General features: G+C 47.1%; 1 protein-coding gene across 2 annotated transcripts; it reads left to right on the top strand.

The window, feature by feature from the left end:
* Window positions 1-2,148: 2,148 nt before the first annotated feature.
* IGBP1 (immunoglobulin binding protein 1) lies at window positions 2,149-8,214 on the top strand. 2 transcript variants are annotated; one of them, XM_029607272.1, is made up of 6 exons: window positions 2,149-2,410; window positions 3,761-4,063; window positions 6,052-6,247; window positions 6,468-6,550; window positions 6,886-6,998; window positions 7,739-8,214. In XM_029607272.1, exons 1-6 carry the CDS (start codon window positions 2,235-2,237, stop codon window positions 7,882-7,884), a joined length of 1,017 nt encoding a protein of 338 aa, XP_029463132.1. In that variant the 5' UTR covers window positions 2,149-2,234; the 3' UTR covers window positions 7,885-8,214. The 2 variants fall into 2 exon arrangements, with proteins under 2 accessions (XP_029463132.1, XP_029463131.1); XM_029607271.1 differs by having other exon boundaries at window positions 2,151-2,410; window positions 7,736-8,214.
* Window positions 8,215-24,380: the final 16,166 nt, after the last annotated feature.

Raw genomic sequence — 24,380 nt, 5'->3', positions numbered from 1 at the left:
ACTGGAATTAGCAGTATGGGATCTGTTTAATGTTTGGGTACTTACCAGGTACTTGTGACTTGGATTGGCCATTAAGCCCAGTATCCTGGAGACAGGATACTGGGCTTAATGGACACTTGGTCTAACCCAGTATGGCATATGTTATGTTATGTTCCTCTCCAAAATGTTGCCCAGTTCCTAACAAAACTAAATCCCTCTTTCCTGCACCATCATCTCATCCACCCATTAAGACGCTGGAGCTCTGCTTACCTCTAGAGTTCTATGCGTGGAACAGGAAGCATTTTAGAGAATGCTACCCTGGAAGTTCTAGATTTCACCTTTGTACCTAAGAGCCTAAATTTGGCTTTCAGAACTTCCCTCCCACATCTTCTTATATCATTGGTGCCCCATCCCCAATCTTTCCTCCTTCCTTCTCCACCCCCCATCCTGATCTTCCCTCCTACTCTCCATTCCTGATCCCTCTTCTCTCCTCTCCCTCCCTCATTCCTTTTCCCTCCTGCTGGAAATCTTTTCTTCATTTTCCAGTTTTGAGACATCCTTTTCTTCTGTAGTTTCTCTCTTTCATTTCTAGATTTCCATACCTGGGAACGCTCCGGATTTAGCCCGGAGACTCCGGAATTCTAAAAGAATTACTGGGTCTCCGGGTCAATACTGGAAATCTCCGGGTGCTGCAGCAAAACCAATCTGCTTGGACCCAGAAAGAAGAAAGGAACGTCATTGGTCTTGCGTAGCTGAAAAAGAAGCGATTTCCTGCCCATGCATCAAATGAGGAGTAAGAAACGGGCAGCGTCCACTTCCGCAGCACAGGAGAAGGAAGAGGCTGCTGCTGCTCTAGGAGCACAACTTAGAGTCTGCTGTTGCTAGTGTGTTTTGAAAGGGGGGGGGGGGGGGAAGAGAATGAATGAGCAGGTCTGAGAGTGAGTGAGTGTGTATTTGTGTAGGAAGAAGAGATCTGAGACTGGATGTAGGTGAGTAGGAGAGAGCTGAGTTGAAGTGAGCATGGGTGTGAAAGTGAGTGGGCGTGTGTGTATGGAAGAGGGAGAGACGTGAGTGTTTGTGTGTGTTGAGAGAATGGCAGAAGTAAAGGTGTAAATGGACATGTGAGAATGTGAGAGAATGAGCAGTGAAAGTAAGTGTGAACATGTAAGAGTTTTTGTGAGAGCAAATTTGTGAGCATCCGATCCCACTGTGCAGTTCCCCTCCTCCCTGCCCCCCCCCCCCCCCCCCCAATCCATGGTAATCTCAGGGTGACTGGAAGTGCAAAGTTCCCAGGTATGTAGATTTCTTTCCTTCCTTTCTCCACTGCCCCAATTACTAAGCTCCCTTATCATCTAATAAAGAACCAAATAAATTAACTGGACATAAAGCTATTTTTATAAACTTTTAAAAAAAAATAATTTTTAATATGTAAATATGCCACCTCATTGCTCCAGAATCTTGAAAAATACGCTGCAGGAAACTGGGGGTACTGCATATAGCTCAGCAATGGTAATGCCCAGGGCTTAATTGGTGGGGAACGGCCAAGAACGCTATTTTTGCCACTTCTTTTCAGATTTAAGAGATAGAACAGGGGTGTTCTGCGCCAGCCCTTCTGGATTGAAGAGAAAGCTTGTACTTTAGTGGGAGAAGAGGGGGTTCAAGGATCAGCAGGAATAAGGGATTTGTGATCCCCGCTGGGGATGGAGGGCAGAGGGGGTTAGAGAGCAACATTCTATTTTCCTTACCCCAGTCATCCTGCATCCCCAACCCCCCTTCGCCTACGAGTGCTCATCGAGCATGTGAAGAGTGGGTTCAGGTAGGTGTATATGAGAGTTCTCGTCCACCCCTTTACGCAGATCACACCTGGCCTTGGCCCTGCCTCCGTCCCCGCCCATCTCACCCCACCTTCTTTTTTTGTCTACAAATTAAGCCCCGCTATAGCATTACTAGCCACATGGATCACAGTACGAGACAGGCTGTGGCTATACCTACTAATGACTGAAATGGGAACAATTGCAAACCGTTATAATTTAAGTTCTAATCACATTACATTAATGTGCATAACAACAAAGATACTATTACTACCAGAGAGCACAAGCTCAGACATTTCAAAGCTGCCTTTACAAAGATGGCGACCAGGTCACGTAGAAGCTGAGCCGCCTTTACCAACATGGCGCTGAGGGGCGTGGGTAGCCGTTGCTGTGCCATGCGCAGCTGTGTACGGAAGCCGCTCAGGGTCGTACCGTGACTGCAGAATGGCGGAGGAGGCCCCGAAGCTATCGGAGCTGCTGGAGCGCGGATGGCGAGAGCTGGAGGAGGTGGAGGCGAGTAGCGAACCGCTGAACTCCCGGTTGCTACAGGACAAGGTGAAGCACGGCCTGGCGCTGCTAGAGCAGGCCAGGCGCGGGGTCGCCGAGCTCCAGCTCTTCAGGTACGGGGAGAGGCGCCAGTGGCCCTTTTCGAAGGTCTCCCGGGGCTCGCACGCAGCCAATCGCTGCACGAGTAGCGCAAGGGGCGAGGACCCACCGAAGGATTCAAACCCCCCCCCCCCCCCCCCCCATTTCCTTCATCGCCTGTTTTCTCCCTCATGTTCCCCCGTGCCCCTGATTCCCACATTCTCTCCCAAACTCACCTTCTATTCCTGTCGCCTCTCATTTTCCGCCTCTCCTCCTCCTCCTCCTCCCCGATTCCCACATTCTCCAACATCCTCATCATCTATCCCCTCACCTCTCCCTTATTCGTCTCATCTCCTCCAGCTTTCCTTCCCCATGCTTCTGATTCCCACAGTGTCCACCAACCTCTCTTCCTCCTCACCTCCTCCTCATTCCCATGAACCATACCCCTTTCTTACTTATACTTCTGATCTCCCCTTTCCCCTGATTCTTGCATTCTCCCTGAACCTCGTTTCTCCCTCACCTTCCATCCCCTCATATTTTCCTCATTTCTATGAACCATACGATACTTCTCATTCTTCTGATCCCCACATATCTCCCTGATTCCCACCCCCCTTTCCTCTCCCCTTTCCGATTCCCACATTCTGCCTCAGCCTCTCCCTCATTCTCCTTATCTCCTATATCTTTCTTCCTTACTAACCATCTCTCCTATTCCTCTGATTCCCACATCCCCCTTCCCTCCCCATTTCCCTGATCCTCACATTTGTTACTCACCTTCCATCTTCCACTCACCTATCCCCTATTCCCATGATCCCACATCTTTCTCACCTCTCCCTCATTCTACTGTCTCCCCTCCCCCCCCACCATATATGCATTCTCACCTCTCTGCCCCATTCCCATGATCCCCACATCTTTCTCACTTCTCCTTCATTCTTCTAATCCTCACAACCCTCCTCCTCATCCCCCATTCCCCATGATCCCCACACTTCACAGCGTGTCCTCTCCTTCATTCCCATGATTTCCACATTTATGTTCCTCACCTTTCTTCTTCCCTTTCACCCCTGTCACTTTACCTAGCACTCTGGCTCTATGGCTGCTGTAAGGGAGGCATTTGCCCCAGGCTCGGTGGTGGGGGGCAGGAGCGCACATCACCTTTGAGACAGTCTAAGCATGTGAGCCTGAAGAAGGGCAGTACTGAAAGCAACTCTTGCCTGGGTGACTGTCCTGCTGATCCTCTTGCCTCCCATCCCTTCTCCATTAACCCCATTGCAGTACAGCTTCAAATTTCATGTTGATTGCACGGAGTTCATAGTTTGTGGCATTGACCAAAGTCAGATTGCGCTGCATGTGTTTTTATATATCTGGTGTTTTCTATGGTTTGATTGTAGCCGGAATGAGGAGTTAGAAGAGGTTGCATCTGCTGATCTGAAGTTCTTCTTGTTACCAGCACTGCTGGGGGCTCTCACACTGAAGCTGAACACCCCTACTAAGCGCATGGATCAGCTACAGACTGCCCGCAGCCAGTTCATGGATTTTCTGAGATGCTGTAAAGATTATGACATCGGCGCATTTCAGTTACCGCAGTCACGGGAAAATTCCAAAGTGGAGGAGAACACTGCACAGTCTATGGGAGCTCCCAGTCAGCCAAACCTGGTAGCCATGGCCACACACAGACAAGCAAAAATTGAAAGGTATAAATGTACTATTTCATATCCCAAACATTGTCATTGTTCGTGCTCTGAGCATTCATATAATGGGCCATTACTAAAAATTAACACCGACTCCATGTTCCCTCTTTGAGGCCCCAGCACTGACCCTTTGATCCCCTGTGAGGGGCTCTGATCACAGCACTGAATTCCTGATTGCTCCGTGGCACCCCAGCCTCAGCACAGCACCAGTTCCTAGTCCTGGTCTCTTATTCAGTCAGAGCTTTAGACATACTCTTAAATACTGGTGACGAGTGTGGCACAGGAATGGATGTCCATTGCCACATGGTGTAAGTATTAGAATTAAAGATGTGAGTTTCAGTATCTGCAGAAAACAGCACTTTCTCCTTGCTGTGCATACATGGCACATGAGTCACTTTAGTGCATTACTAGTGGGAGTGTAGTGCTGTAAGGGTTTGTTTGTGGTATTTCTTATTATGAAGGCATGGCTATCTCACTTATTTGATGTGGAGACCATGAGACAAACAATACCATGTGACTTTGTATGGTGATGCTTTGAAGGGCTGGTAGCAGAGCACCCACTAATGCTTTATAAATGGGGAGAGATGTCTTATTGGTTAGATTAATGGGCTAGGAACTAGGAGACTGGTTCAAATCCTGTTTCTGCCTTTGCCCTTGTTGTGACTTGTGGCAAGTCACTTTTATCTCCTGTTGCTTCAGATACCCATTTAGACTATGAGCTTTCTGGGGTAGGGAGTCACTGTAGCTGTCTATATAGGGCACAATAAACATTTTTCAGTAGTAGTAAAGTACTGTATGGCAGTGTGTCTCAACTTTTTTGTGGCAGGGATTGGTTAGCTGCTTTTCTAAACATGTAGTAGACCCTGCTGACTGGTAGAGTTGGAGGAGATTCTTTAAGAGTGGTGGGGGGAGGCGGGCAGATCAGAACCCCTTGTGGCCGAAGAGTAGGGTGCTTCAGGAATCTTTACCAGTTTCAACCTAGGCCCCAGCTACATTAGTAGTGTTTTAGTGGCTGAAAATTAGCCATCCTTTTTACTTTTTTTTTTCTTTTTTTTAATTAAATCCTTGGATCTCATCCTCCCAGACAGCCAGTGAGTGGAACGATGTGTATGTGTGATGCACTCCTTTTTCCTCTGCCCTCTCCTTACCCCCATCCACTTTCTCCTGTATGGGCATTCGCTCCCCAGCTCTCACGCCTTTGGCAGTCTCTCCCCACTCTCACTTCCGGCAGGTGCTTTCTCGCTCATCGTACTCCCTCCCTAGCATTGTCTCCTGCCTTACCTGTCTGCTGCTGTACATGGCGTGCAGCCAAAGTAAAGTTGTTGAGGCAGGCAAGGACGGCTGATGACTACCATGCTGCTTACTTCGTCTTCTCCCACTGCCACTTCTCCCTTGGCAGATGAGGTTCCCCTCGGACCACTGCCAATCCATGGACCAGTGGTCGAGAAATGCTGCTGTAGACCTCTCCCGAGTATTGGGCAAGGGTTTCTGATGACTGTGCATCCTGTAATGACTTGGGTTTGTTCCCCCATGCTTGGGTCAGAGCAGAATTAGCATGCAGTAGAGTCAAATCAATTTCTGCAGAGCCACACAAAGTCATGGGTTGCAAAATAGCCCAAACCATAAACTAGGCAGTGTGTGCAGAGAAATCTTAGGAATATTTATTGAGAATATCTGAAAACCAGACCTGCAGAACCTGGAGTTTGTTCTCTCTGACTTGCAAATTTTTGAGGGATGAGTAGGCAACTGCAGTCCTCAAGAGTTGCAGGCAGATCTGGATTTTAGGATGTCCACAATGAATACTCATCAGCTATATTTGGTCTACGAATAGTTTAGCTAATGTTCATAGCGAGGGCATCCAGTTGTTTGAGCATCAGCACTGCTTAGCCCTGTTTTGTCCTGGAGTGTTCCCTGCTGGACAACTGTAGCAGATCTTGGAGAGCGTATGACAGTAAAACCTGGAAGTGACATGGTGCTTCCCCATGCCCCAGGTATAAGCAGAAGATGGAGATGGAGAAAAAGCTGGCCAGCATCACAGACTTGGTGCGGGGTGGGAATGCCGAGGACGAACAGGTGCGGGAATTCTACCTTCTGCATATCCAGAAATGGGTCAGTACCAGCCTGGATGAGATGGAGAGCCTCGACCAGGAGATGGAGCTACTGAGGGGCAGAGAGGCCATGAAACAGGTATTGGTGGGGGAGAGGGGGAATGAAGCAATTGTGTAGAAATGGGAGGAGGTGCAAGTGAGGCTTATACAGGATTAAATGGGGAAGGAATTCCCTTGTGCAGGTATCTTGGGAGTTTTAAGGGTTCAGGCGAAACCATTGTGTAGGTTGATTGGGGAGGAGGCTGTGGGAGAGAATAACTGAAGCATTCCTAGTGCCTGACATTCCTTCTTCTTTCCAGACTGGGGGATCTTCACACCCACCCAGGCAGCCAAGACCTCCCATGAGACCTTTCATCTTGACCAGGGACACTGCCCAGGCTAAGTATGTGTCCATTTATCACACAACTGGGTGCACATACAGCGGGTATGGAGGTAGAGTGGGGGTACTGAGAGCAGGAGTAGGCCAAGGGGAGAGAGAAGCTGAGGGTGGGGAGATGTTGGGGGCTAGGCTGAGGACAGGAGTAGTAGTGAGGGGCATGACTGAGGATGGGAAGAGGCTGAAGGGGGAGGAAAGCTAAAGGCTCATTTCTGTCCCTTTTCACACTGGTGTGCTTGTAAACATGAGAGAGGTGCAATCTTAATATACAAAGTCCTCTCCTTGAGGCCAGTAGGGATTTTTCCATTCCCTCCATCGCAGTGAAATGTCTTTCTCTGTAGAGTGTTCGGAGCTGGTTATCCAAGCCTGCCTACCATGACTGTGGATGACTGGTATAGTCAGCATCGAAGGCAAGGAGTCCTGCCAGACCAGGGAGTCTCCCAGAAAACAGCAGGTAAAGGAAGGAGGGGCTCCTGGACCCCTGAGATTAGCACTGAGAACGGGGGTTCCTCTGCATCCCCAGGACCCACTGTGAGGGAGGGGCTCCCGTTTGTTCCCTGGATATCCGATGATAACTTCAGGGAGTGGCTCCTGCAAGGAGTGGCTTACAGATTTAGTGTTACATGTATATTCTGTATGCTGTATGTGTTAAAAGGTGCCATTTATGATCAACAATATTCATAGCCTCATGTCACTAAATTAACTTTTTGAATTCTTTTTGCAAACATGCTTTGTCCCTAGAAGTAAATCAATTGTTCCCTTTCCAACTACTTTCCTTTTGATTACAAATGGTGTCACTGACAATATGTGACTCCCTACCTCAGGACAGAGGAGGCATTGGAACCTATTTATGATTTCCCTCCCTTCGGTTAGAGGAAGGTGTGTGATTCCCTGCCTCAGGTTAGGGGCATAGCAAGTGTGTGCTTCCTTCCCCCCAGGTTAGGGGCAGAATAGGTGTGTGATTCCCTCCCCTAGGTTAGAGGTGGAGGTGCAGCCTGGGTTTAATTTCTCCCCCTCTGGTTACAAATGGTGATGGAATCTGGGTGTGATTCCCTCCTTCTGGTTGAAGATAGTGTTGGAAGCTGTGTGATACTCTGCCGGAGGTTAGAGATGGTATTGGAGGCCATATGACTCCTCCAGGTTACAATCATTGTCAGGTTGTATGTAATTACTCCTCATTTTCTCAACCAGCAGACCTCGCTGCCGAGGATGAAAAGAAGACCGAGCAGAAAGAGGAGGAGGAGGAGGATAATGAGGCTGCTTTACAAAGAGCTCGTGACTGGGATGACTGGAAGGACACACATCGCAGGGGATACGGCAACAGGCAGAACATGGGCTAAGACCTTGGGCACTCATTGGGGTAGGAGGATGCCTTGTAGCACCATGCTCTGGGGTGAGACTGAAGATAAATAAATCTTCCACTGTATCTGATCTCGCTCTCTGCTGCTCTTCCGCCTCTGTGACTAAAATGGCGGGTATGTCACTTTTTGATGTCAGAGGGTGGGTATTGTGGCACGTTGCCTCTCATATGCCACCAGCCAAGTGATCCTGGGGTACTGTAGTTCAGAATTGCTGAATTATGGGATGTAAAATGAGGAGGGACGGTAGGACTTTTGTGTTTTCTATTTATTTTTCTCATCGTCAAAAATTAAATCTTGCTGGTCATTTGCGATGGTGTTCTGTCTCTGTACTCTCTTGTCTTGGAGGTGGCGCCCTACATAGCTTTCCATAGGCTTTGAGAAGATCCCAGAGCTCAGAATGATCCTTGAACTGCATTAGCCTGACTACCCAGGGGGCTTGGTGATGTGTGAGCATCTCAGCCTGGCAGAAATTGTTGTAAGAAAACAGTGGCTGGATCAGGGCTTATAATTTTCAGATCACATGGGGCTTCTGATGCTTAGATGAGTCTGAATAGCCAATATCTCACTACTAGAGATGAAAAAAAACAGTAATGGTACACAAATAAGAAGTTATAAGTGATGAATATCATATAATTCATTAATTGTGGATATTAATAAAGAATCATATAAATATTCATAAAAATATAAAACCAGTATGCCCAAAGCTAAAATATATTAAGCAAAATACATAGAAAATATAAAATTATATGGTTTTATATAAATGATTAAAATATCATAAAAATAAAGAACAGTATGTAAATTAAATCAAGGTACCTAGAGAAAAGGGGGAAGGGAGTAGTGGGGAGAATAGATAAGAGAAAATTCTAAAAAACATTGGTATGCATGCATAGAATTAAAATGTGGTTTAGTATATTTCCTAGCATGTAGCCAGATAGACTCGGGACCAATGGGTTATGCTTCCCTGCCAGCAGATGGAGAGTGAATCAGGATTCAAAGCTGACATCACCCTACATATACCCCTCCAGTGACCTCAGCCCTTCAGTATCTCTCCGTCCCCAGCAGATGTTGGACGTACTTCTCCCTACGGGGATTACTGTACTTTTTGGAACAAGAAATTCTACTTTCCTATGGGCCGATACAGTACAGTGCACACTGTTAGCCGGCATTTGGACGTGCATTTTCGACGCGCTAGCTTTACCCCTTATTCAGTAAGCGGTAATAGCGCGTCCAAAATGCGCGTCCAACCCCCCCCGAACCTAATAGCGCCCGCAACATGCAAATGCATGTTGATGGCCCTATTATGTATTCCCGCGCGATTCAGTAAGTAAAACGTGCAGCCAAGCCGCACATTTAACTTTCAGAAATTAGTGCCTACCCAAAGGTAGGCGCTAATTTCTCCGGGCACCGGGAAAGTGCTCAGACAAGCAGTAAAAACTGCTTGTCTGTGCACCCTCCGACTTAATATCATGGCAATATTAAGTCGGAGGTCCCAAAAGTTTAAAAAAGTAAAAAAAAAAATTGAAATAGGCTCGCGGGTTGAAAACCGGACACTCAATTTTGCCGGTGTCCGGTTTCCGAACCCATGGCTATCAGCGGGCTCGAGAACCGACGCCGGCAAAAGTGAGCGTCGGTTGTCAAACCCACTGATATCTGCCGCTCCTGTCCGAAAAGAGGCGCTAGGGACGCGCTAGTGTCCCTAGCGCCTCTTTTTACCACCGGGTCTAATTTAAATAAATTTATTTACTGAATCACGTGCACAGGAGAGCAGGCGCTCACCCGCTTTCCCGCGTTTTTTACTGTATCGGCCCGCTAGCGTGTAGCAGATGGACTCAGAACCAATGGGTATAGTACATAAGAACATGCCATACTGGGTCAGACCAAGGGTCCATCAAGCCCCGCATCCTGTTTCCAACAGTGGCCAATCCAGGCCATAAGAACCTGGCAAGTACCCAAAAACTAAGTCTATTCCATGTTATCATTGCTAATGGCAGTGGCTATTCTCTAGGTGAACTTAATAGCAGGTAATGGACTTCTCCTCCAAGAACTTATCCAATCCTTTTTTGAACACAGCTATACTAACTGCACGAACCACATTCTCTGGTAACAAATTCCAGAGTTTAATTGTGCGTTGAGTAAAAAAGAACTTTCTCTGATTAGTTTTAAATGTGCCCCATGCTAACTTCATGAAGTGCCCCCTAGTCTTTCTACTATCCGTACTCCTGAAAGCAGATGGAGACGGATCAGATTTCAATCTGACGTCAATCCTGTAGATATACCCAGCAAGAAGTGCTGTTCTTCAGTATTTTCCGTCTCCATAGCAGTTCGGGGCTCTATGCACGCCTGCACAGCGTTAGAGTAATTTAGCAAAGAAACCTGAAACAAAAAGAAATTTTACCTCTGCAGACGAGCCCTGCTCTCCTGCGGTGACACCCCTTGGGTCCCTCCCCCCAGTTGAGAATTCCCGAGGTGATTTCCGTGATCCCTCTGAGGTTGGCCTCGGTACGGCAGCCGACCCTCAACGTGGACTTAGCCCCTGGCAACGGGTGAGGTTGAGAGGCAGTGGGTGCAACTTTGAGCACGGCGATGAAGGTATTTTCCCTCTCCCCCTGCAGCCGGAGACTGCCCGAAACAAGACTGGGAAACACCGAGACAAGGTAGAAAACTTCTTTAAAGTCTCCGGAGTTCGAAGAGTCGCCAGCCAGCGCCAGTGCCACCAGGTTGATCAGCCCTAGCAGGGCTAGGCCCCGGTCAGATTCGGGGGGTCCTCCCACGTGGAGACCCTCGGAGGTGGTCGCCATACTGGCCGCGTGGTCGCCATTGCCATCTTGACCTATTCGCCACCCTGTCCGCCATCCTGACCCGTGCGCACATCGGTACGTGCATAAATGCCATGCGCATAGCGACGCGCACAACCACACGCCTACTGTGCCGGGTGCATAAGTTTGGCCCGTGCGCACAGTGGCGCACACACCTTATTGAGCACGCACCCAACTTATGCGCACAACCTTGACGCACCGGAGCGTATAACTAGGCCGCCCGGTCCCTGTATTTTTTATGAGCACAAGCCATGGCACCACCGGAGAAGAAGCTCAGGGCCTTTGCCGAGCATGCCACATCAGAGCTGCGCAGCATGAGGAGGCCATGGCCCTGTGTATACAGTGCGAGGAGGCCCTGGGGGAATCAGCCCATGGCCCTCCCCAGCCAGTGCCGGGATTCAGCTTCTTGAACAGTACGCCAGACCTCGCATCCCCCAGCGGGAGCCTACCTCAAACGGGGCTCCCCAGAGACACAGTGCCTCTTAATTTAGACCCAGCATCTTATCTCCTGGGTGGAATTCTTCAAAGGCCTGCATACCTTTGTCCACATGCAGCTGGGGCCTCTGATAACACAGCCACAGCCTCCGCCAGAGGACCTCAACATGCCGGGACCCTCTATGCCCAGAGAAGTGCCTCCACCGCCCAGAAGGCCACCTTCGGTGACACGGACAACTCAGACGACGATTCACAACCCCTGGAGGAAGGGGAACTCCCCCCAGGGACCGAACCCACCGAACCATGAGGCGTTTCTTCACCAAGGACGAGCTTCCAGACCTAGTCACAAACACAGCTTGAAAGAGCTCGCTATCCCGGGCACAAGTGCCTTGGGAGGAACCTAAGACGAACCCCCTCCTAGAGAGACTCTGTCCGACCTCCCGTCATTTCCTGCTGTTACAAGCCATCCAGCAGCTAATTGACCTGGAATGGAAAACCCCGGAGACCACATTCAAAGGGGGTATGCCCTGGCAGCCATGTACCCTCTGGACCCTGCTGCCAAAGATCTCCTGGCATGTCTGAAAGTGGATGCCATGGTCTGCGCAGTCTTGAAGCGCACTACTATCCCAGTCGAGGGAGGAGCAGCATTCAAGGATGCCCAAGACAGACGTCTGGAATCCATCCTCAAACAGTCTTTTGACGTCTCCGCTATGTCTCTACAGATCGCGGCCTGCTGTGCCGTGGTGACACACGCCTGTTTATCACAGACCAGGAACAACACTCCCAGGGAAGCCCTGGAACCAGCAGTATTGTTCCTCACGGATGCTGCTTCTGATCTGGTGTGCCCCGCGGCTAGAGGCATGTCATCCGCCGTGGTGGCCAGAAGACAACTCTGGCTCCGAAGCTGGTCGGCCGACGCATCGTCCAAAATGAGACTCACAAGGATGCTCTTCAAGGGAACCCTCCTGTTCGGAAGCGAACTAGAGAAGCTAGCCAACAAATGGGGTGAATCCCCACTGCCGCGGCTACTGGAGGACAGGAATAAGAGAAACCAGCGACCCTTCCCCTGAACTTCTAGGGGCAGAGGATCACAGCACTCCAACCCATACAGAAGCACATATCAAGTGGCTCACCACGCAGGCAGGAGCCAGTCCTTTCAGAACAAGCACAACAGAAGGGGAGCCGGCTCGGGGCCAGGTCCCAGCCGCACCGCACAATGAAAATCAGCCGACCCGTCCAAGGGAAGAAACCATAGGGGGCAGTCTTGCCCTATTCTACCAAAGATGGGTTGAGAACTTCGGACAAGTGGGTCCTAGCCATCATTCGAGAGGGATATTATCTGGATTTCCACCACATCCCTCCGGACAAGTTTGTGGAATCCCCCTGCCTCGACCCCTCCAAGAGGCTATAACACCGGTGCCCTCACAACAAATAAATACTGGACACTATTCCATCTATTTTATCGTTCCCAAAAAAGAAGGGACGTTCCGGCCCATCCTGGACCTCAAGTCGGTCAACCGCCACCTGAAGATTCCTCGTTTCTGCATGGAAACCCTACTCTCAGTCATAAGGGCGATACAACCGGGAGAATTCCTTACATCCCTGGATCTGTTGGAAGCCTACCTGCACATTCCGGTCCATCAAGAGCATCAGCGTTTTCTACGCTTCTCGATCCTGGACCATCACTACCAGTTTTGGGCACTACCATTCGGGTTAGCCTCAGCACCCCGGGAGTTCACCAAAATCATGGTGGTAGTGGCAGCAACACTGAGGAAGAAAGAAATCCTCGTACACCCTTATCTGGATGATTGGCTGATTAGGGCGAAATCCACAGAGGAAAGTCACCAGGCGACCAAGAGTCAAAACTCTACTGGAGAGCCTCAGGTGGATGGTCAACACAAACAAAAGCTGTTTGCAGCCCTCCCAATCCCTAGAATACCTGGGAGTTCAGTTTGACACCAAACAAGACAAGGTCATCTGACACCGACAAGGAGATCAAAACTGATGCCAGTTGCGAACCCTGTTGAGCGAGCTTCGTCCCACAGCATGGGACTACCTCCAAGTTCTCGGCCTCATGGCATCCACACTGGAAGTAGTGCCATGGGCAAGAGCTCACATGAGACCCCTACAGCGCTCTCTACTGTCATGATGGAGCCCGCTGCCCCAGAACTACACCGTTCGTCTCCAGCTCCCGGACAAAGTTCGGACCCAACTACGATGGTGGCTGCAAGAAGGCCATCTGAGCCAGGGAGTGAGGCTGTCCTCACAGACCTGGATCCTACTCACCACGGATGCCAGCCTACGGGGATGGGGAGCACACTGCCAGGAGCTAACTGCCCAGGGGCAATGGAACAAAGAAGAGTCGGGATGGAACATCAATAGCCTAGAAACCCGGGTAGTCAGACTAGCCTGCCTATGATTCGGTCACAGACTCCGAGACAAATCAGTCAGTCATGTTGGACAACGCCACAACAGTGGCCTACATCAACCGTCAGGGAGGAACCAGAAGCCAACAGGTGTCTCTGGAAATAGACCCCCTAATGACATGGGCGGAAGGGAACCTTCGAGAGATCTCTGCCATTTCCCCCTGTAGCTGGAGACCATCTCTGTACTCAGCCAGTAAGCGCATAGCCAGGTAATTAAAAAAAAAAAAAAAAAGAATTTTCCTACCGATTCAGAGATGTTTGGAGGGGTTTTGGTAAGACTTCCTCCAGTTCTTTGCTCTGCGCGCCGTACCAACGTCATTTCCGATCCCTTTGGAGTAAGGGAAAGTGGGCTTCCAAGCGGGTTGAGCAGCCTCCCGGTGGGCTAGGCCCCGCTTTAGGCTTGGTCAGCACAGTGCATGGTAGGCCACGGTGGTGCCATCTTGCGCACACCTTTGTGCATGCTGTATTGCTCGCCACAGAGCGTTGGTACGCGTAGTGCGTGTTGGCTCTGCACACGCTGTATGCATAACGCTGCATGCGTACACAGCTTATTAAGCACAGAATACAAGAAAAGCCGGGTGCACGGGCTGTGGTTGCGCCTTGCTGCGGCCTGCGTAGGCACCCAAAATCTGTGCGCATAAAATTTTAAGTGTGAGCAGACTGTTACTGTCGCCATTGGCTCTGGCAGCAAAGACACATAATCGCCTTTCTCTCTGCGCTGCTTATCATATTAGGACTGCACAGCCTGACCTGGATTCTTGCTTATGTCAACACTGTGAGAAAGCTCAGGGAGAGCTGACCTTCTCGGACTTTGCTAAGCCTGGCTCCTTCCATTCAGAGGATGGGTCAGCCACAGCCTTAACTGGAAGTACCCCCAGGTCTGGGTCATCCATGGGCGAGAATTTCCCACTTACTCCAGTACCTCCTGGGCTAGGCATGGACCTGGCTGCCTTCTCTTGGGTGGAATTTTTTCAAGGCCTTCAAGCCTTCGTACAGGTGCAGTCTGCTACCTCACTTGCCCGTCGGACGGAACCTCAGCCGGAAAGGCCTCCCTCTCCCAGTCCTATCAGCAGACCTCTAGGCATGCCTCACCTCACCAAGGGTATCCCTGGCAGGGACCCGGATGGCACAGACGAAGAAGAGGATACAGATTCCTTGGAAGATGGGGAAATTCCCCCTGGTTTAGAACTGTATCAGACCATGTTACAGTTTTTCCATAGAGACGAATTGCTGGTCCTGGTTTCCCAGACTCTGAAGATGCTGGGAGTTCCTAGGGCGGACTCTGTGACAGAATCAAAGAAAAATCCCATTCTGATTTCCCTACGGAAAATCACTTGCTACTTTCCAGTACTTGAAGCCATCCAGGAGTTGATTGACCTGGAATGGGATGCCCCAGAAGTAAGTTTTAAAGGTGGACGTGTGTTCGAAGCTCTATACCCACTGGCTCCGGCAGCGAGCTATCGTTTGCATTTCCCTAAAGTGGATGTGCTGGTCTGTGCCGTCTCTAAGCGAACAACTGTCCCAGTGGAGGGAGGAGTGGTCTTAACGGATGCGCACGATAGACGGATGGAGACCATCCTTAAACAGGCCTTTGATGCAATAGCAATGACCTTACAGATTGCTTCTTGTTGTGCCCTGGTAGCTTGTTCATGCCTGCTCCTCTCTTGGGAGGTGGATGACCCAGGGGTGGATTCCAGAGTGGTTATGGAACCCCGCCTTTTTAGCTGATATGGGCTCGGACCAACTCCCTACCTCGGCCAGAGGAGTGGCCTCAGTGGTGGTGGCCAGAAAACAGCTGTTAAGAACATAAGAAATTGCCATGCTGGGTCAGACCAAGGGTCCATCAAGCCCAGCATCCTGTTTCCAACAGAGGCCAAAACCAGGCCACAAGAACCTGGCAATTACCCAAACACTAAGAAGAACCCATGCTACTGATGCAATTAATAGCAGTGGCTATTCCCTAAGTAAACTTGATTAATAGCCATTAATGGACTTCTCCTCCAAGAACTTATCCAAACCTTTTTTTGAACCCAGCTACACTAACTGCACTAACCACATCCTCTGGCAACAAATTCTAGAGCTTTATTGTGCATTGAGTGAAAAAGAATTTTCTCCGATTAGTCTTAAATGTGCTACTTGCTAACTTCATGGAATGCCCCCTAGTCCTATTATTCGAAAGTGAAAATAACCGAGTCACATCTATTCGTTCAAGACCTCTCATGATCTTAAAGACCTCTATCATATCTCCCCTCAGCCGTCTCTTCTCCAAGCTGAATAACCTTAACCTCTTCAGCCTTTCCTCACAGGGAGCTGTTCCATCCCCTTTATCATTTTGGTTGCCCTTCTCTGAACCTTCTCCATCGCAACTATATCTTTTTTGAGATGCGGCGACCAGAATTGTACACAGTATTCAAGGTGCGGTCTCACCATGGAGCGATATAGAGGCATTATGACATTTTCCATTCTATTAACCATTCCCTTCCTAATAATTCTTAACATTCTATTTGCTTTTTTTATTGCCGCAGCACACTGAGCCGACGATTTTAAAGTATTATCCACTATGATGCCTAGAGCTTTTTCCTGGGTGGTAGCTCCTAATATGGAACCTAACATCGTGTAACTACAGCAAGGGTTATTTTTCCCTATATGCAACACCTTGCACTTGTCCACATTAAATTTCATCTGCCATTTGGATGCCTAATCCTCCAGTCTTGCAAGGTCTTCCTGTAATGTATCACAGTCTGCTTGTGATTTAACTACTCTGAACAGTTTTGTATCCTCCGCAAATTTGATAACCTCACTCATCGTATTCCTTTCCAGATCATTTTTATATATATATTGAAAAGCACTGGTCCAAGTACAGATCCCTGAGGCACTCCACTATTCACCCTTTTCCACTGAGAAAATTGACCATTTAATCCTACTCTGTTTCCTGTCTTTTAACCAGTTTGTAATCCATGAAAGGACATCGCCTCCTATCCCATGACTTTAGTTTTCGTAGAAGCCTCTCATGAGGGACTTTGTCAGACGCCTTCTGAAAATCCAAATACACTACATCTACCTGTTCACCTTTATCCACATGTTTATTAACCCCTTCAAAAAAATGAAGCAGATTTGTTAAGCAAGACTTCCCTTGGGTAAATACATGTTAACTGTGTCTCATTAAATCATGTCTTTCTATATGCTCAACGATTTTGATCTTGAGAATAGTTTTCACTATTTTTCCCGGCACTGAAGTCAGGCTCACTGTTCTATAGTTACCTGGATCGCCCCTGGAGCCTTTTTTAAATATTGGGGTTACATTGGCCACCCTCCAGTCTTCAGGTATAATGAATGATTTTAATGATAGGTTACAAATTTTAACTAATAGATCAGAAATTTCATTTTTGAGTACCTTCAGAACCCTATGATGCATACCATCTGGTCCAGGTGATTTGCTACTCTTTAGTTTGTCAATCTGGCCTACTACATCTTCCAGGTTCACAGTGATTTTGTTCAGTTCATCTGACTCATCACCCCTGAAAACCATCTCCGGAACTGGTATCTCCCCAACATCCTCATTAGTAAACACGGAGGCAAAGAATTCATTCAGTCTTTCTGCAATGGCCTTATCTTCCCTAAGAGCCCCTTAATCTAGTATTGGAGGTTTTGGCAGGGCCCTCCTTTCGGCTGCTGCGCAGTCTTTCCTTACATTTATTAACCTTGAAAACGGTGTTCCTGGTGGCTGTATGCTCAGCACATCACATCTCTGAACTACAGGCATTGTCGTGTCAGGATCCATTCCTCTGGATGACTCTAGGAGCATTCCTGCTTCGGACCATTCCATCTTGCTTGCCCGCGGTAGCCTCAGACTTTCATTTGAATCAGTCCATTTCGTTACCATCCATAAGGATGCGGAAGAATTCTGCCTCTTCTGTCATTTGAATGTCAGTAGGCTTTTGGTGTGGTATCTGGATGTTTCACAACCGGTCCGAAAGATGGTCCACCTGTTTGTCCTTCACGGTGGAAGGAAGCAGGGCGAACCAGCTTTGTGGGCTACCATAGCTCACAGGATTAAGGAGGTGGTCACGGGAGCCTACGTGGAAGTAGAAAGCCATTACCTTTTCAGGTTAAAGCTCATTCGACTAGAGCTCAGGCAGTCTCATGGGCGGAAGCTAGACTGCTGTCTCTCGTCGACATTTGCAGATTCTATCACCTGGACGTTCAGGCCCGAGAGGACGCAGCCTTTGCAAGAGTAGGGTTAACCGTACCGCGGGCAGCCTCTCACCCTGATTGGGCGTAGCTTTTGTACATCCCATTGGTCCTGAGTCCATCTGGCTACATGCTAGGAAATGGAGAAATTACTTAATTGATACATTTCGTTTTCCTAGTGTAGACAGATGGACTCAGCATCCTGCCCATGGCTGCCCAAGAATGGTGCCAAGGATTTGCCCGTGGAGCAGATATGGATTCCAAGAGATTACGGGTAAGCCGCCGTCCAGTCCCTAGATCAGGGCATCTATAATCTTACTGGGGTTCAGTGTTTTATGTTTGGTTGAGGACAGTTAAGGTTATCCGTTTTTAATCAAGTTTTTTTTCAATAGTATGTCCACAGTGGCTTTTGAAGAGAATACTGAAGGGCTGAGGTCTCTGCAGGGATGTATGTAGGGTAACATCAGCTTTGAATCCTGAATCTGTCTCCATCTGCTGGCAGGGGAGCATAACCCATTGGTTCTGAGTCTATCTACACAAAGGAAAACGAAATTATCAGGTAAATAATTTCTCCATTTTAAGCATTTTTTTTTTTCAAACAGCCTTTATTGTAATAATGAAAGATAATACAATAAGTTAAACAGGAGCAAAAACATACCACCCAAACTACGAATTACATCATTCAGCAAAGAAAGGTAGAATATGTATAACATTCATCACACTCTCTCACCATCCTGATGTTGCCCAAGAGGCTGCTCTAGGTAACATTGGATACAGTGGAAACATATCCCACTTCTTTACCAGCAATTTTCAAAAAGGTATCCCAGATTCTAGGCACATTGTAGTATGTTTCTTGCACAAGATAGGTAATTAATTCTATAGAAAATACAGACCAGCATACTTGGATCCACCCTTCAAAAGAAGGATTAACTGGTAACTTCCAAAATCTAGCCACTGTACACCTCGCCGCAACAATCAGATGAATCACTAAAGGAATGCCCTCCCCGACAAGAAGTAATACCTGGAAATGGAAGACCTAGTAATAATATTCCCGGATCAAATGGCAATTGTATCCCCATTGCCTCCCGAATCCATGATAGAACTTCCTTCCAAAAAACTAAGATCAAGGGGCAAGTCCACCACATATGAAAAGGATCTCACTTCCCCACAGTTTCTCCAGCATCTGTCTGAGTCACTCAAATTCCTTCTATGCAGCTGCACCGGATTTAAGTACCTACAATAAAACATTTTGTAGCCATTCTCCTTAGCAAGCATGCATGCAGAGTTCCCCCTGACTCTGCATACTATATGCTGCCCTTCCTCCTCATCAACTTCCCTCCCTAAATCTTTCATCCAGAGATCCTTATATTTTGCTATTGGATCAGTTTCTTCACACACACACAAGGGCAGGTACATTTTAGAGATCAATCCTCTATTAATTACCTTCCCAAGTCAAAAACTTTCCACTGAATGTAGATGCAAATTGACCTGCATTCCAAATTCCCCAAAATAATAAATACCTAAATATTGGAATATCAATCCCCCCCCCCCCCACAATTTAGCATTAAGTTCTTGGATGGAGAGAAATTTCCCCTCTAAATAACCTCCAGCATATTGAAAGCCAGGCCCATACAACCAATGGAAATTGGTTTTAGTAAAGATGCTCTGAGAAACCTGGATTATCCCACAAAGGACAGTGAAGAATAACAAGCATTTTTAATTTAACTGTTTCTTAATTATTGATTTAAAATTCTATTTATATTACTATACTGTTTTTATTTTATTTTGTTTGTGAATTTTATTTGTATTAATTTTTTTTAATATTATAATATTTCATCCATTGTTTAATAGGCACCATAGAAGAATAGAATTCCAGTTGAAACAAGGCCATATATGTATACATATATATGATCATCTTTAAATTAGAAATCCCCCTTTTTTCTTGGTGTCTTGATTTATTTATTTTTTAAATTGTTTAATCATTTTTATGTATACAGGTTTTTTTTATAATTTTATGTTCTATTTATTTTGTTTAATATATTTTTTCTTATGAATATTATTTTTGTCTTTATAGTTATATGATCCTTTATTAATATCCACAGAGTAATCTATGCAATTTATGATTTATATGTGGTTACTATTGTGCTTACTATTGTTTTTTCTTTGCTTTGGTTGTGGTCTTTTGGCCTCTCTTCCTTTTTTTCCCACTGCTAGAGGGGAGAGCACTGCAGACATGTGGCACTGTCAGAGATGCTGTCTTTCACAAGCTGGCACTGCAGGCTGGTGCTAGGGAAGGCCTTGCACTGCCTGAGATGCTTTCAGGTCTCTCATTGCAAGATGGTGCTAAGGGAGGCCCTCTCCTACTGGAGATGCTGTCCTCCTAGGTCTGTCTCTGCAGAATGGTGCTAGAGGAAGCCCTGTCCTAGGTCTGTCAGTACTAGGGGAGGCTCTGCCCTGCTGGAGATTCTGTAATTCTTGTATTGACAGGAAAGGGAGCTATTGTATTTAGATGGCATGCTGTGACTAAGTCTGTAAGCCTCCTATCCAGACTCTCAGATTTCGATCTGTCAGACTGTATAGGCAGCATAGTCAATTTTGAACACTGCCTCTCCAACTCGCTTTAACTGAATTATTCACTTTCTGCTCCAGAGTGGTGAAGCCCTCCAAACATTTATTTATTTATTTAGAAGACTTATTTACCGCTCTATCCACAAATGTGGGCAGTTATACATCCATAAAATTGTTGACAAATGCATCAAAACATAACCACAAAATCAATAAATAACTAAAACAAAAAAAGTATAACCTCCCCCCCCCCCCCCCCCCCAAATAATGGATTGTTGCATGCTGTATCGAATACAAGTGTCAACAACCCTTCTGCTTACTAGTCTCAGCAAGTGAAGCACAGAACAAGGAAGATGCACTCTTTGGGACCAGAACGCTGTACAAATTGGGCTCCAGTGTGGGGCTGTCTGTAAGCATTTTGTATGCAGTTCATTCCAGGAGAATCCCAGCTTTCCTGTTGCTCGCACAAGGTCGAGGGATATGGAGAGCTACTGGCCTATTGTTTCACAGAGAATTTTTACTCCCATTATCCATAAAAATAACTGTTGACATCGCATCCCTCCCACTGTTTCCGAAGGAGCAGGGAGATTAGACGGAAAGGGTTGCACCTGCTTTACAGTAAGAGGGACCAAAGCTCTGGGGAAATTTTTAATTCTGGACCTCTGGAGGCATGGGAGAAAGACTGGGGCTGCCAAATACCTACTGCGTCCTGGGAGCCAACTCCCAAGAGTTCTGAAAGGGAGTTGGTGTGAAAATCAGGGAGGGTGATGTGACACGCTAGCTGAGCCCTTGAGCGTTTGCATGGGTTATATTCGGAGAGCTGGGAGCAGTGTTGGTAAGGGGCCAGCTGTTTACCCACTGGAAGGAATGAACAGCCTGCAGCCATGGCACGCTGAAAGTCTGGCTCCCTCTTTTTGGGAAGGGGGACTGCACAGGTAAGCAAAACTCCTGGTCACAGACCCAGTCTCACTGTGTGCAGGCTTTCCTCGCTGGCCTAGTGGAGCTGATTTAACATGCTGTCATGCATGTTGGCCATAGGAAAAGCTGCTTTTTAACCAAAGGCAGACATACCTGGATTCTTTGATCTGTGTCTGCAATACATGGATTGGGGGGGCCTAGGCCACCTAATTAAACGGGTGCTTGAAATGTTTTAGGGAGGCCAGTGGAGTGTAAGGGGATGGCAAAGATCCCAATTTTTTTTTTTGTTTTTTATTATACCTTCACTCAGATTTATTAGTGCTTGGTATCGGTACAAGGTTTGACATGTCAATAGTATGTTCTGTTTGGTCTCGGCTGTAACTTCCTACAGAATACATCATTAAAGGTCATTTGAAAATGAATAAACCAAAAGCTGAGCCATGGAAGAGCTGCTCTGCGGCCAGGACCTTGGCTCTCTGCCAGTCTCCAGGTAGGAGTGTGCTGCAGTGACTGGTTGGAGCTGCGGGTGGGACCATTACCGCACACTGCCAGCTGTTCTGTGCTGGGTCACTGGCTGTTTGAGTTCAGAGCTTCAAGTCCTGGAGAGGCCACTCAATTCCTGTCTGACCTTAAAATCTGGCACTCCACTTAGGTGTGCAGCAGCTGTGCCAGCTCAATTACTCCAAACAGCAATGGGACTGCTTTCTAGATTTTGTTTCCTCTGGCTCTTATTCATAGATCAGTCTTAAAATAAGTTTGAAATAGGAATCATGTCCACATATTATAAGGTTATTAACATCCTCCCTTTATTTCGTTTGCGTATCTGCTATGTGTTCAATGTGCCTATATATTTTTCTGTAAAATATTGGTTGAGTTTTCTGTTTAGCTAATTATGCTGCATTCACACACATCAGTCTGATGCTTCCATGGGGTTCTGATGAAGATCCTCTCTTCAGCTATCTGTGCTGTATTCATACTCTACAAGCATCAGTGTGATACCTGCGTAACCTAGTAACATACATAGTAATGATGGCAGAAAAAGACCAAATGGTCCATCCAGTCTGCCCAGCAAGCTTCTTGTGGTAGTAACTGCTGCTCTGTGCAGGGTACCCTCAAACCTTATATTAAAGGTAGTAATATTTACAATCAAAACCAAGCACTGTCAAATCCATAACAACATTACTGCTAGCAATATTTTTTACAGGGTGAGCAGCCTTCTTGATAATGCAGACATTGCTGCTTGAACGTGCTTTGCTTTTTTTGGACTTGGCTGTAGAAGCAGTCCTGCACTTTTTCCCTAATGTCCACGTATCGGTACCCTAGCCCATAAAGTCAGGGCCTAGCGTCGGCTGTCATCTGAATCCTATTCCCCTATTTTTTCCACCTGCCGTTCAAGTGGAGAGCAATATTGCAGTTGCATCAAAATCATGATAGCTAATTAAGGGGTAGCAATCCCCCTGCCTTCTGTTAGGGGTAGCAGCTGGCGCTCTGAGCAGATTACCCGCATGCACCCTCTTCTTAATTTTCCATTTCCAGCTTTTAGGGATCCACAGTGTTTATCCCATGCCTTTTTGAATGTGTTTATTTTTTTCGTCTTTACTACCTCTTCCAGAAGGGCATGCCAGACATCCCCCACCTTCTCTGTGAAGAAATATTTCCTGATGTTGGTTCAGAGTCATCTCCCCATGAAGTTTCATGTTGTGACCCCTGGTTCTACTGTTTGAGTGGAAAAAAATGGAAAAGGTTAAGTTTGTGCATCATTAAAGCCTTTCAGCTATCTGAAGGTCTGTATCATATCTCCCCTTCCCCCCTCCTTTCCTACAGGGTAGACATATTCAGATCTTTCAATCTCTCTTCATAAGTCTTCCGACACTGACCCCACACCATTTTGGTCATCCTTTGCTGGACCGCCTCCATCCTGTCTCTTCTTTTTTGTAAGATATGGTTTCCAGAACTGAACACAGTATTCCAGGTGAGGCCTCACCAAGGACCCATATAAGGGGATTATAACCTTTTTCTTCCTGGTTATTCCTATCTGTATGCAGTCCAGAATTTTTCTGGCTTTAGCTATCAGCTTGTCACTTTGCCAGACTGTCATTCCAAGGTCCCTCTCCCAGTCCATGTACATCAATCTTTCATCCCCATCACATACAGCTCTTTTGCAATATCACAAGCCAGATGCAAGACTCTACTTCTTGGCATTGAATCCTAGCTGCCAAGCTTTTCTTAAATCGCTTTTCATTCTCTCTGTTCCTTCAGCAGGTTCACTTTGTTGCAGATCTTAGTACATTTTCTCTATTTGTGGATGATACTTTCTGCCCCTTCTGCAATGTCGCTGACAAACATATTGAGCAGAACCGGTCCCCAAACCAATTCTTGTGCCATTGCACTTAACACCGTTCTTTCTTCAGAGTAAGCTCCATTTACCATTACCCGCTGTCTCCTGTAAGTTTGTAATCCACTCCAGCTGGAGTCCCAAGCTTCTCACTTTATTCTTGAGCTTCCTATGCAGGGCCATATCAAAAGCTTTGCTGAAATCCAAGTAAATCACATTGAGTGCTCTTCCAAAAAATTAATGATTTGTCTGACAGGACCTTCCTCTGGTGAATCCATGCTGCCTAGGGTCCAGTAACCTACCAGATTGTAGATAGTGAACTATCGTTTCCTTCAGCAGTGTCTCCATTAATTTTCCCACTACTGGGAAACTTTCAGTTTTTCTAGCTCTTCCCATTCATTCCCGTTTGTAAATGGAGATTTGTCTACCCCAGGCCCAGTGCATGGGGATTAGGCACCCTAGGCATCTTCTGCTTTGTGCCACTCCACCCTTGACTCCAGGGGTGGGGACCACGCCCTGCCCACCCAAATTTAAATAAAATAACCCCTCCACCCTCCCGACCATCCCCAAAACTCATGAAAACACCTGGTGGTCCAGCGGGGGGCTCGGGAGCAATCTGCCGCTCCCGGGCTGTCGGCCGCTACTAACCAAAATGGAAACTATATATAACAAATTACTATCCAAGCCCTCTAGTTAACATGTCTAGATGTTGTGTTGCTCAGTACTATGAATATTGCTTTTGTAAAGCGCTGTGCTCATATTTTGCAATGTTAGTATATAAAATGCTTA

The sequence above is a fragment of the Rhinatrema bivittatum genome, chromosome 6, assembly GCF_901001135.1.
Source record: "Rhinatrema bivittatum chromosome 6, aRhiBiv1.1, whole genome shotgun sequence".
In the NCBI taxonomy this organism is placed as follows: domain Eukaryota; kingdom Metazoa; phylum Chordata; class Amphibia; order Gymnophiona; family Rhinatrematidae; genus Rhinatrema; species Rhinatrema bivittatum.
The sequence above is the reverse complement of the archived record's forward strand: the minus strand, read 5'-3'. Positions and strand labels throughout refer to the sequence as shown.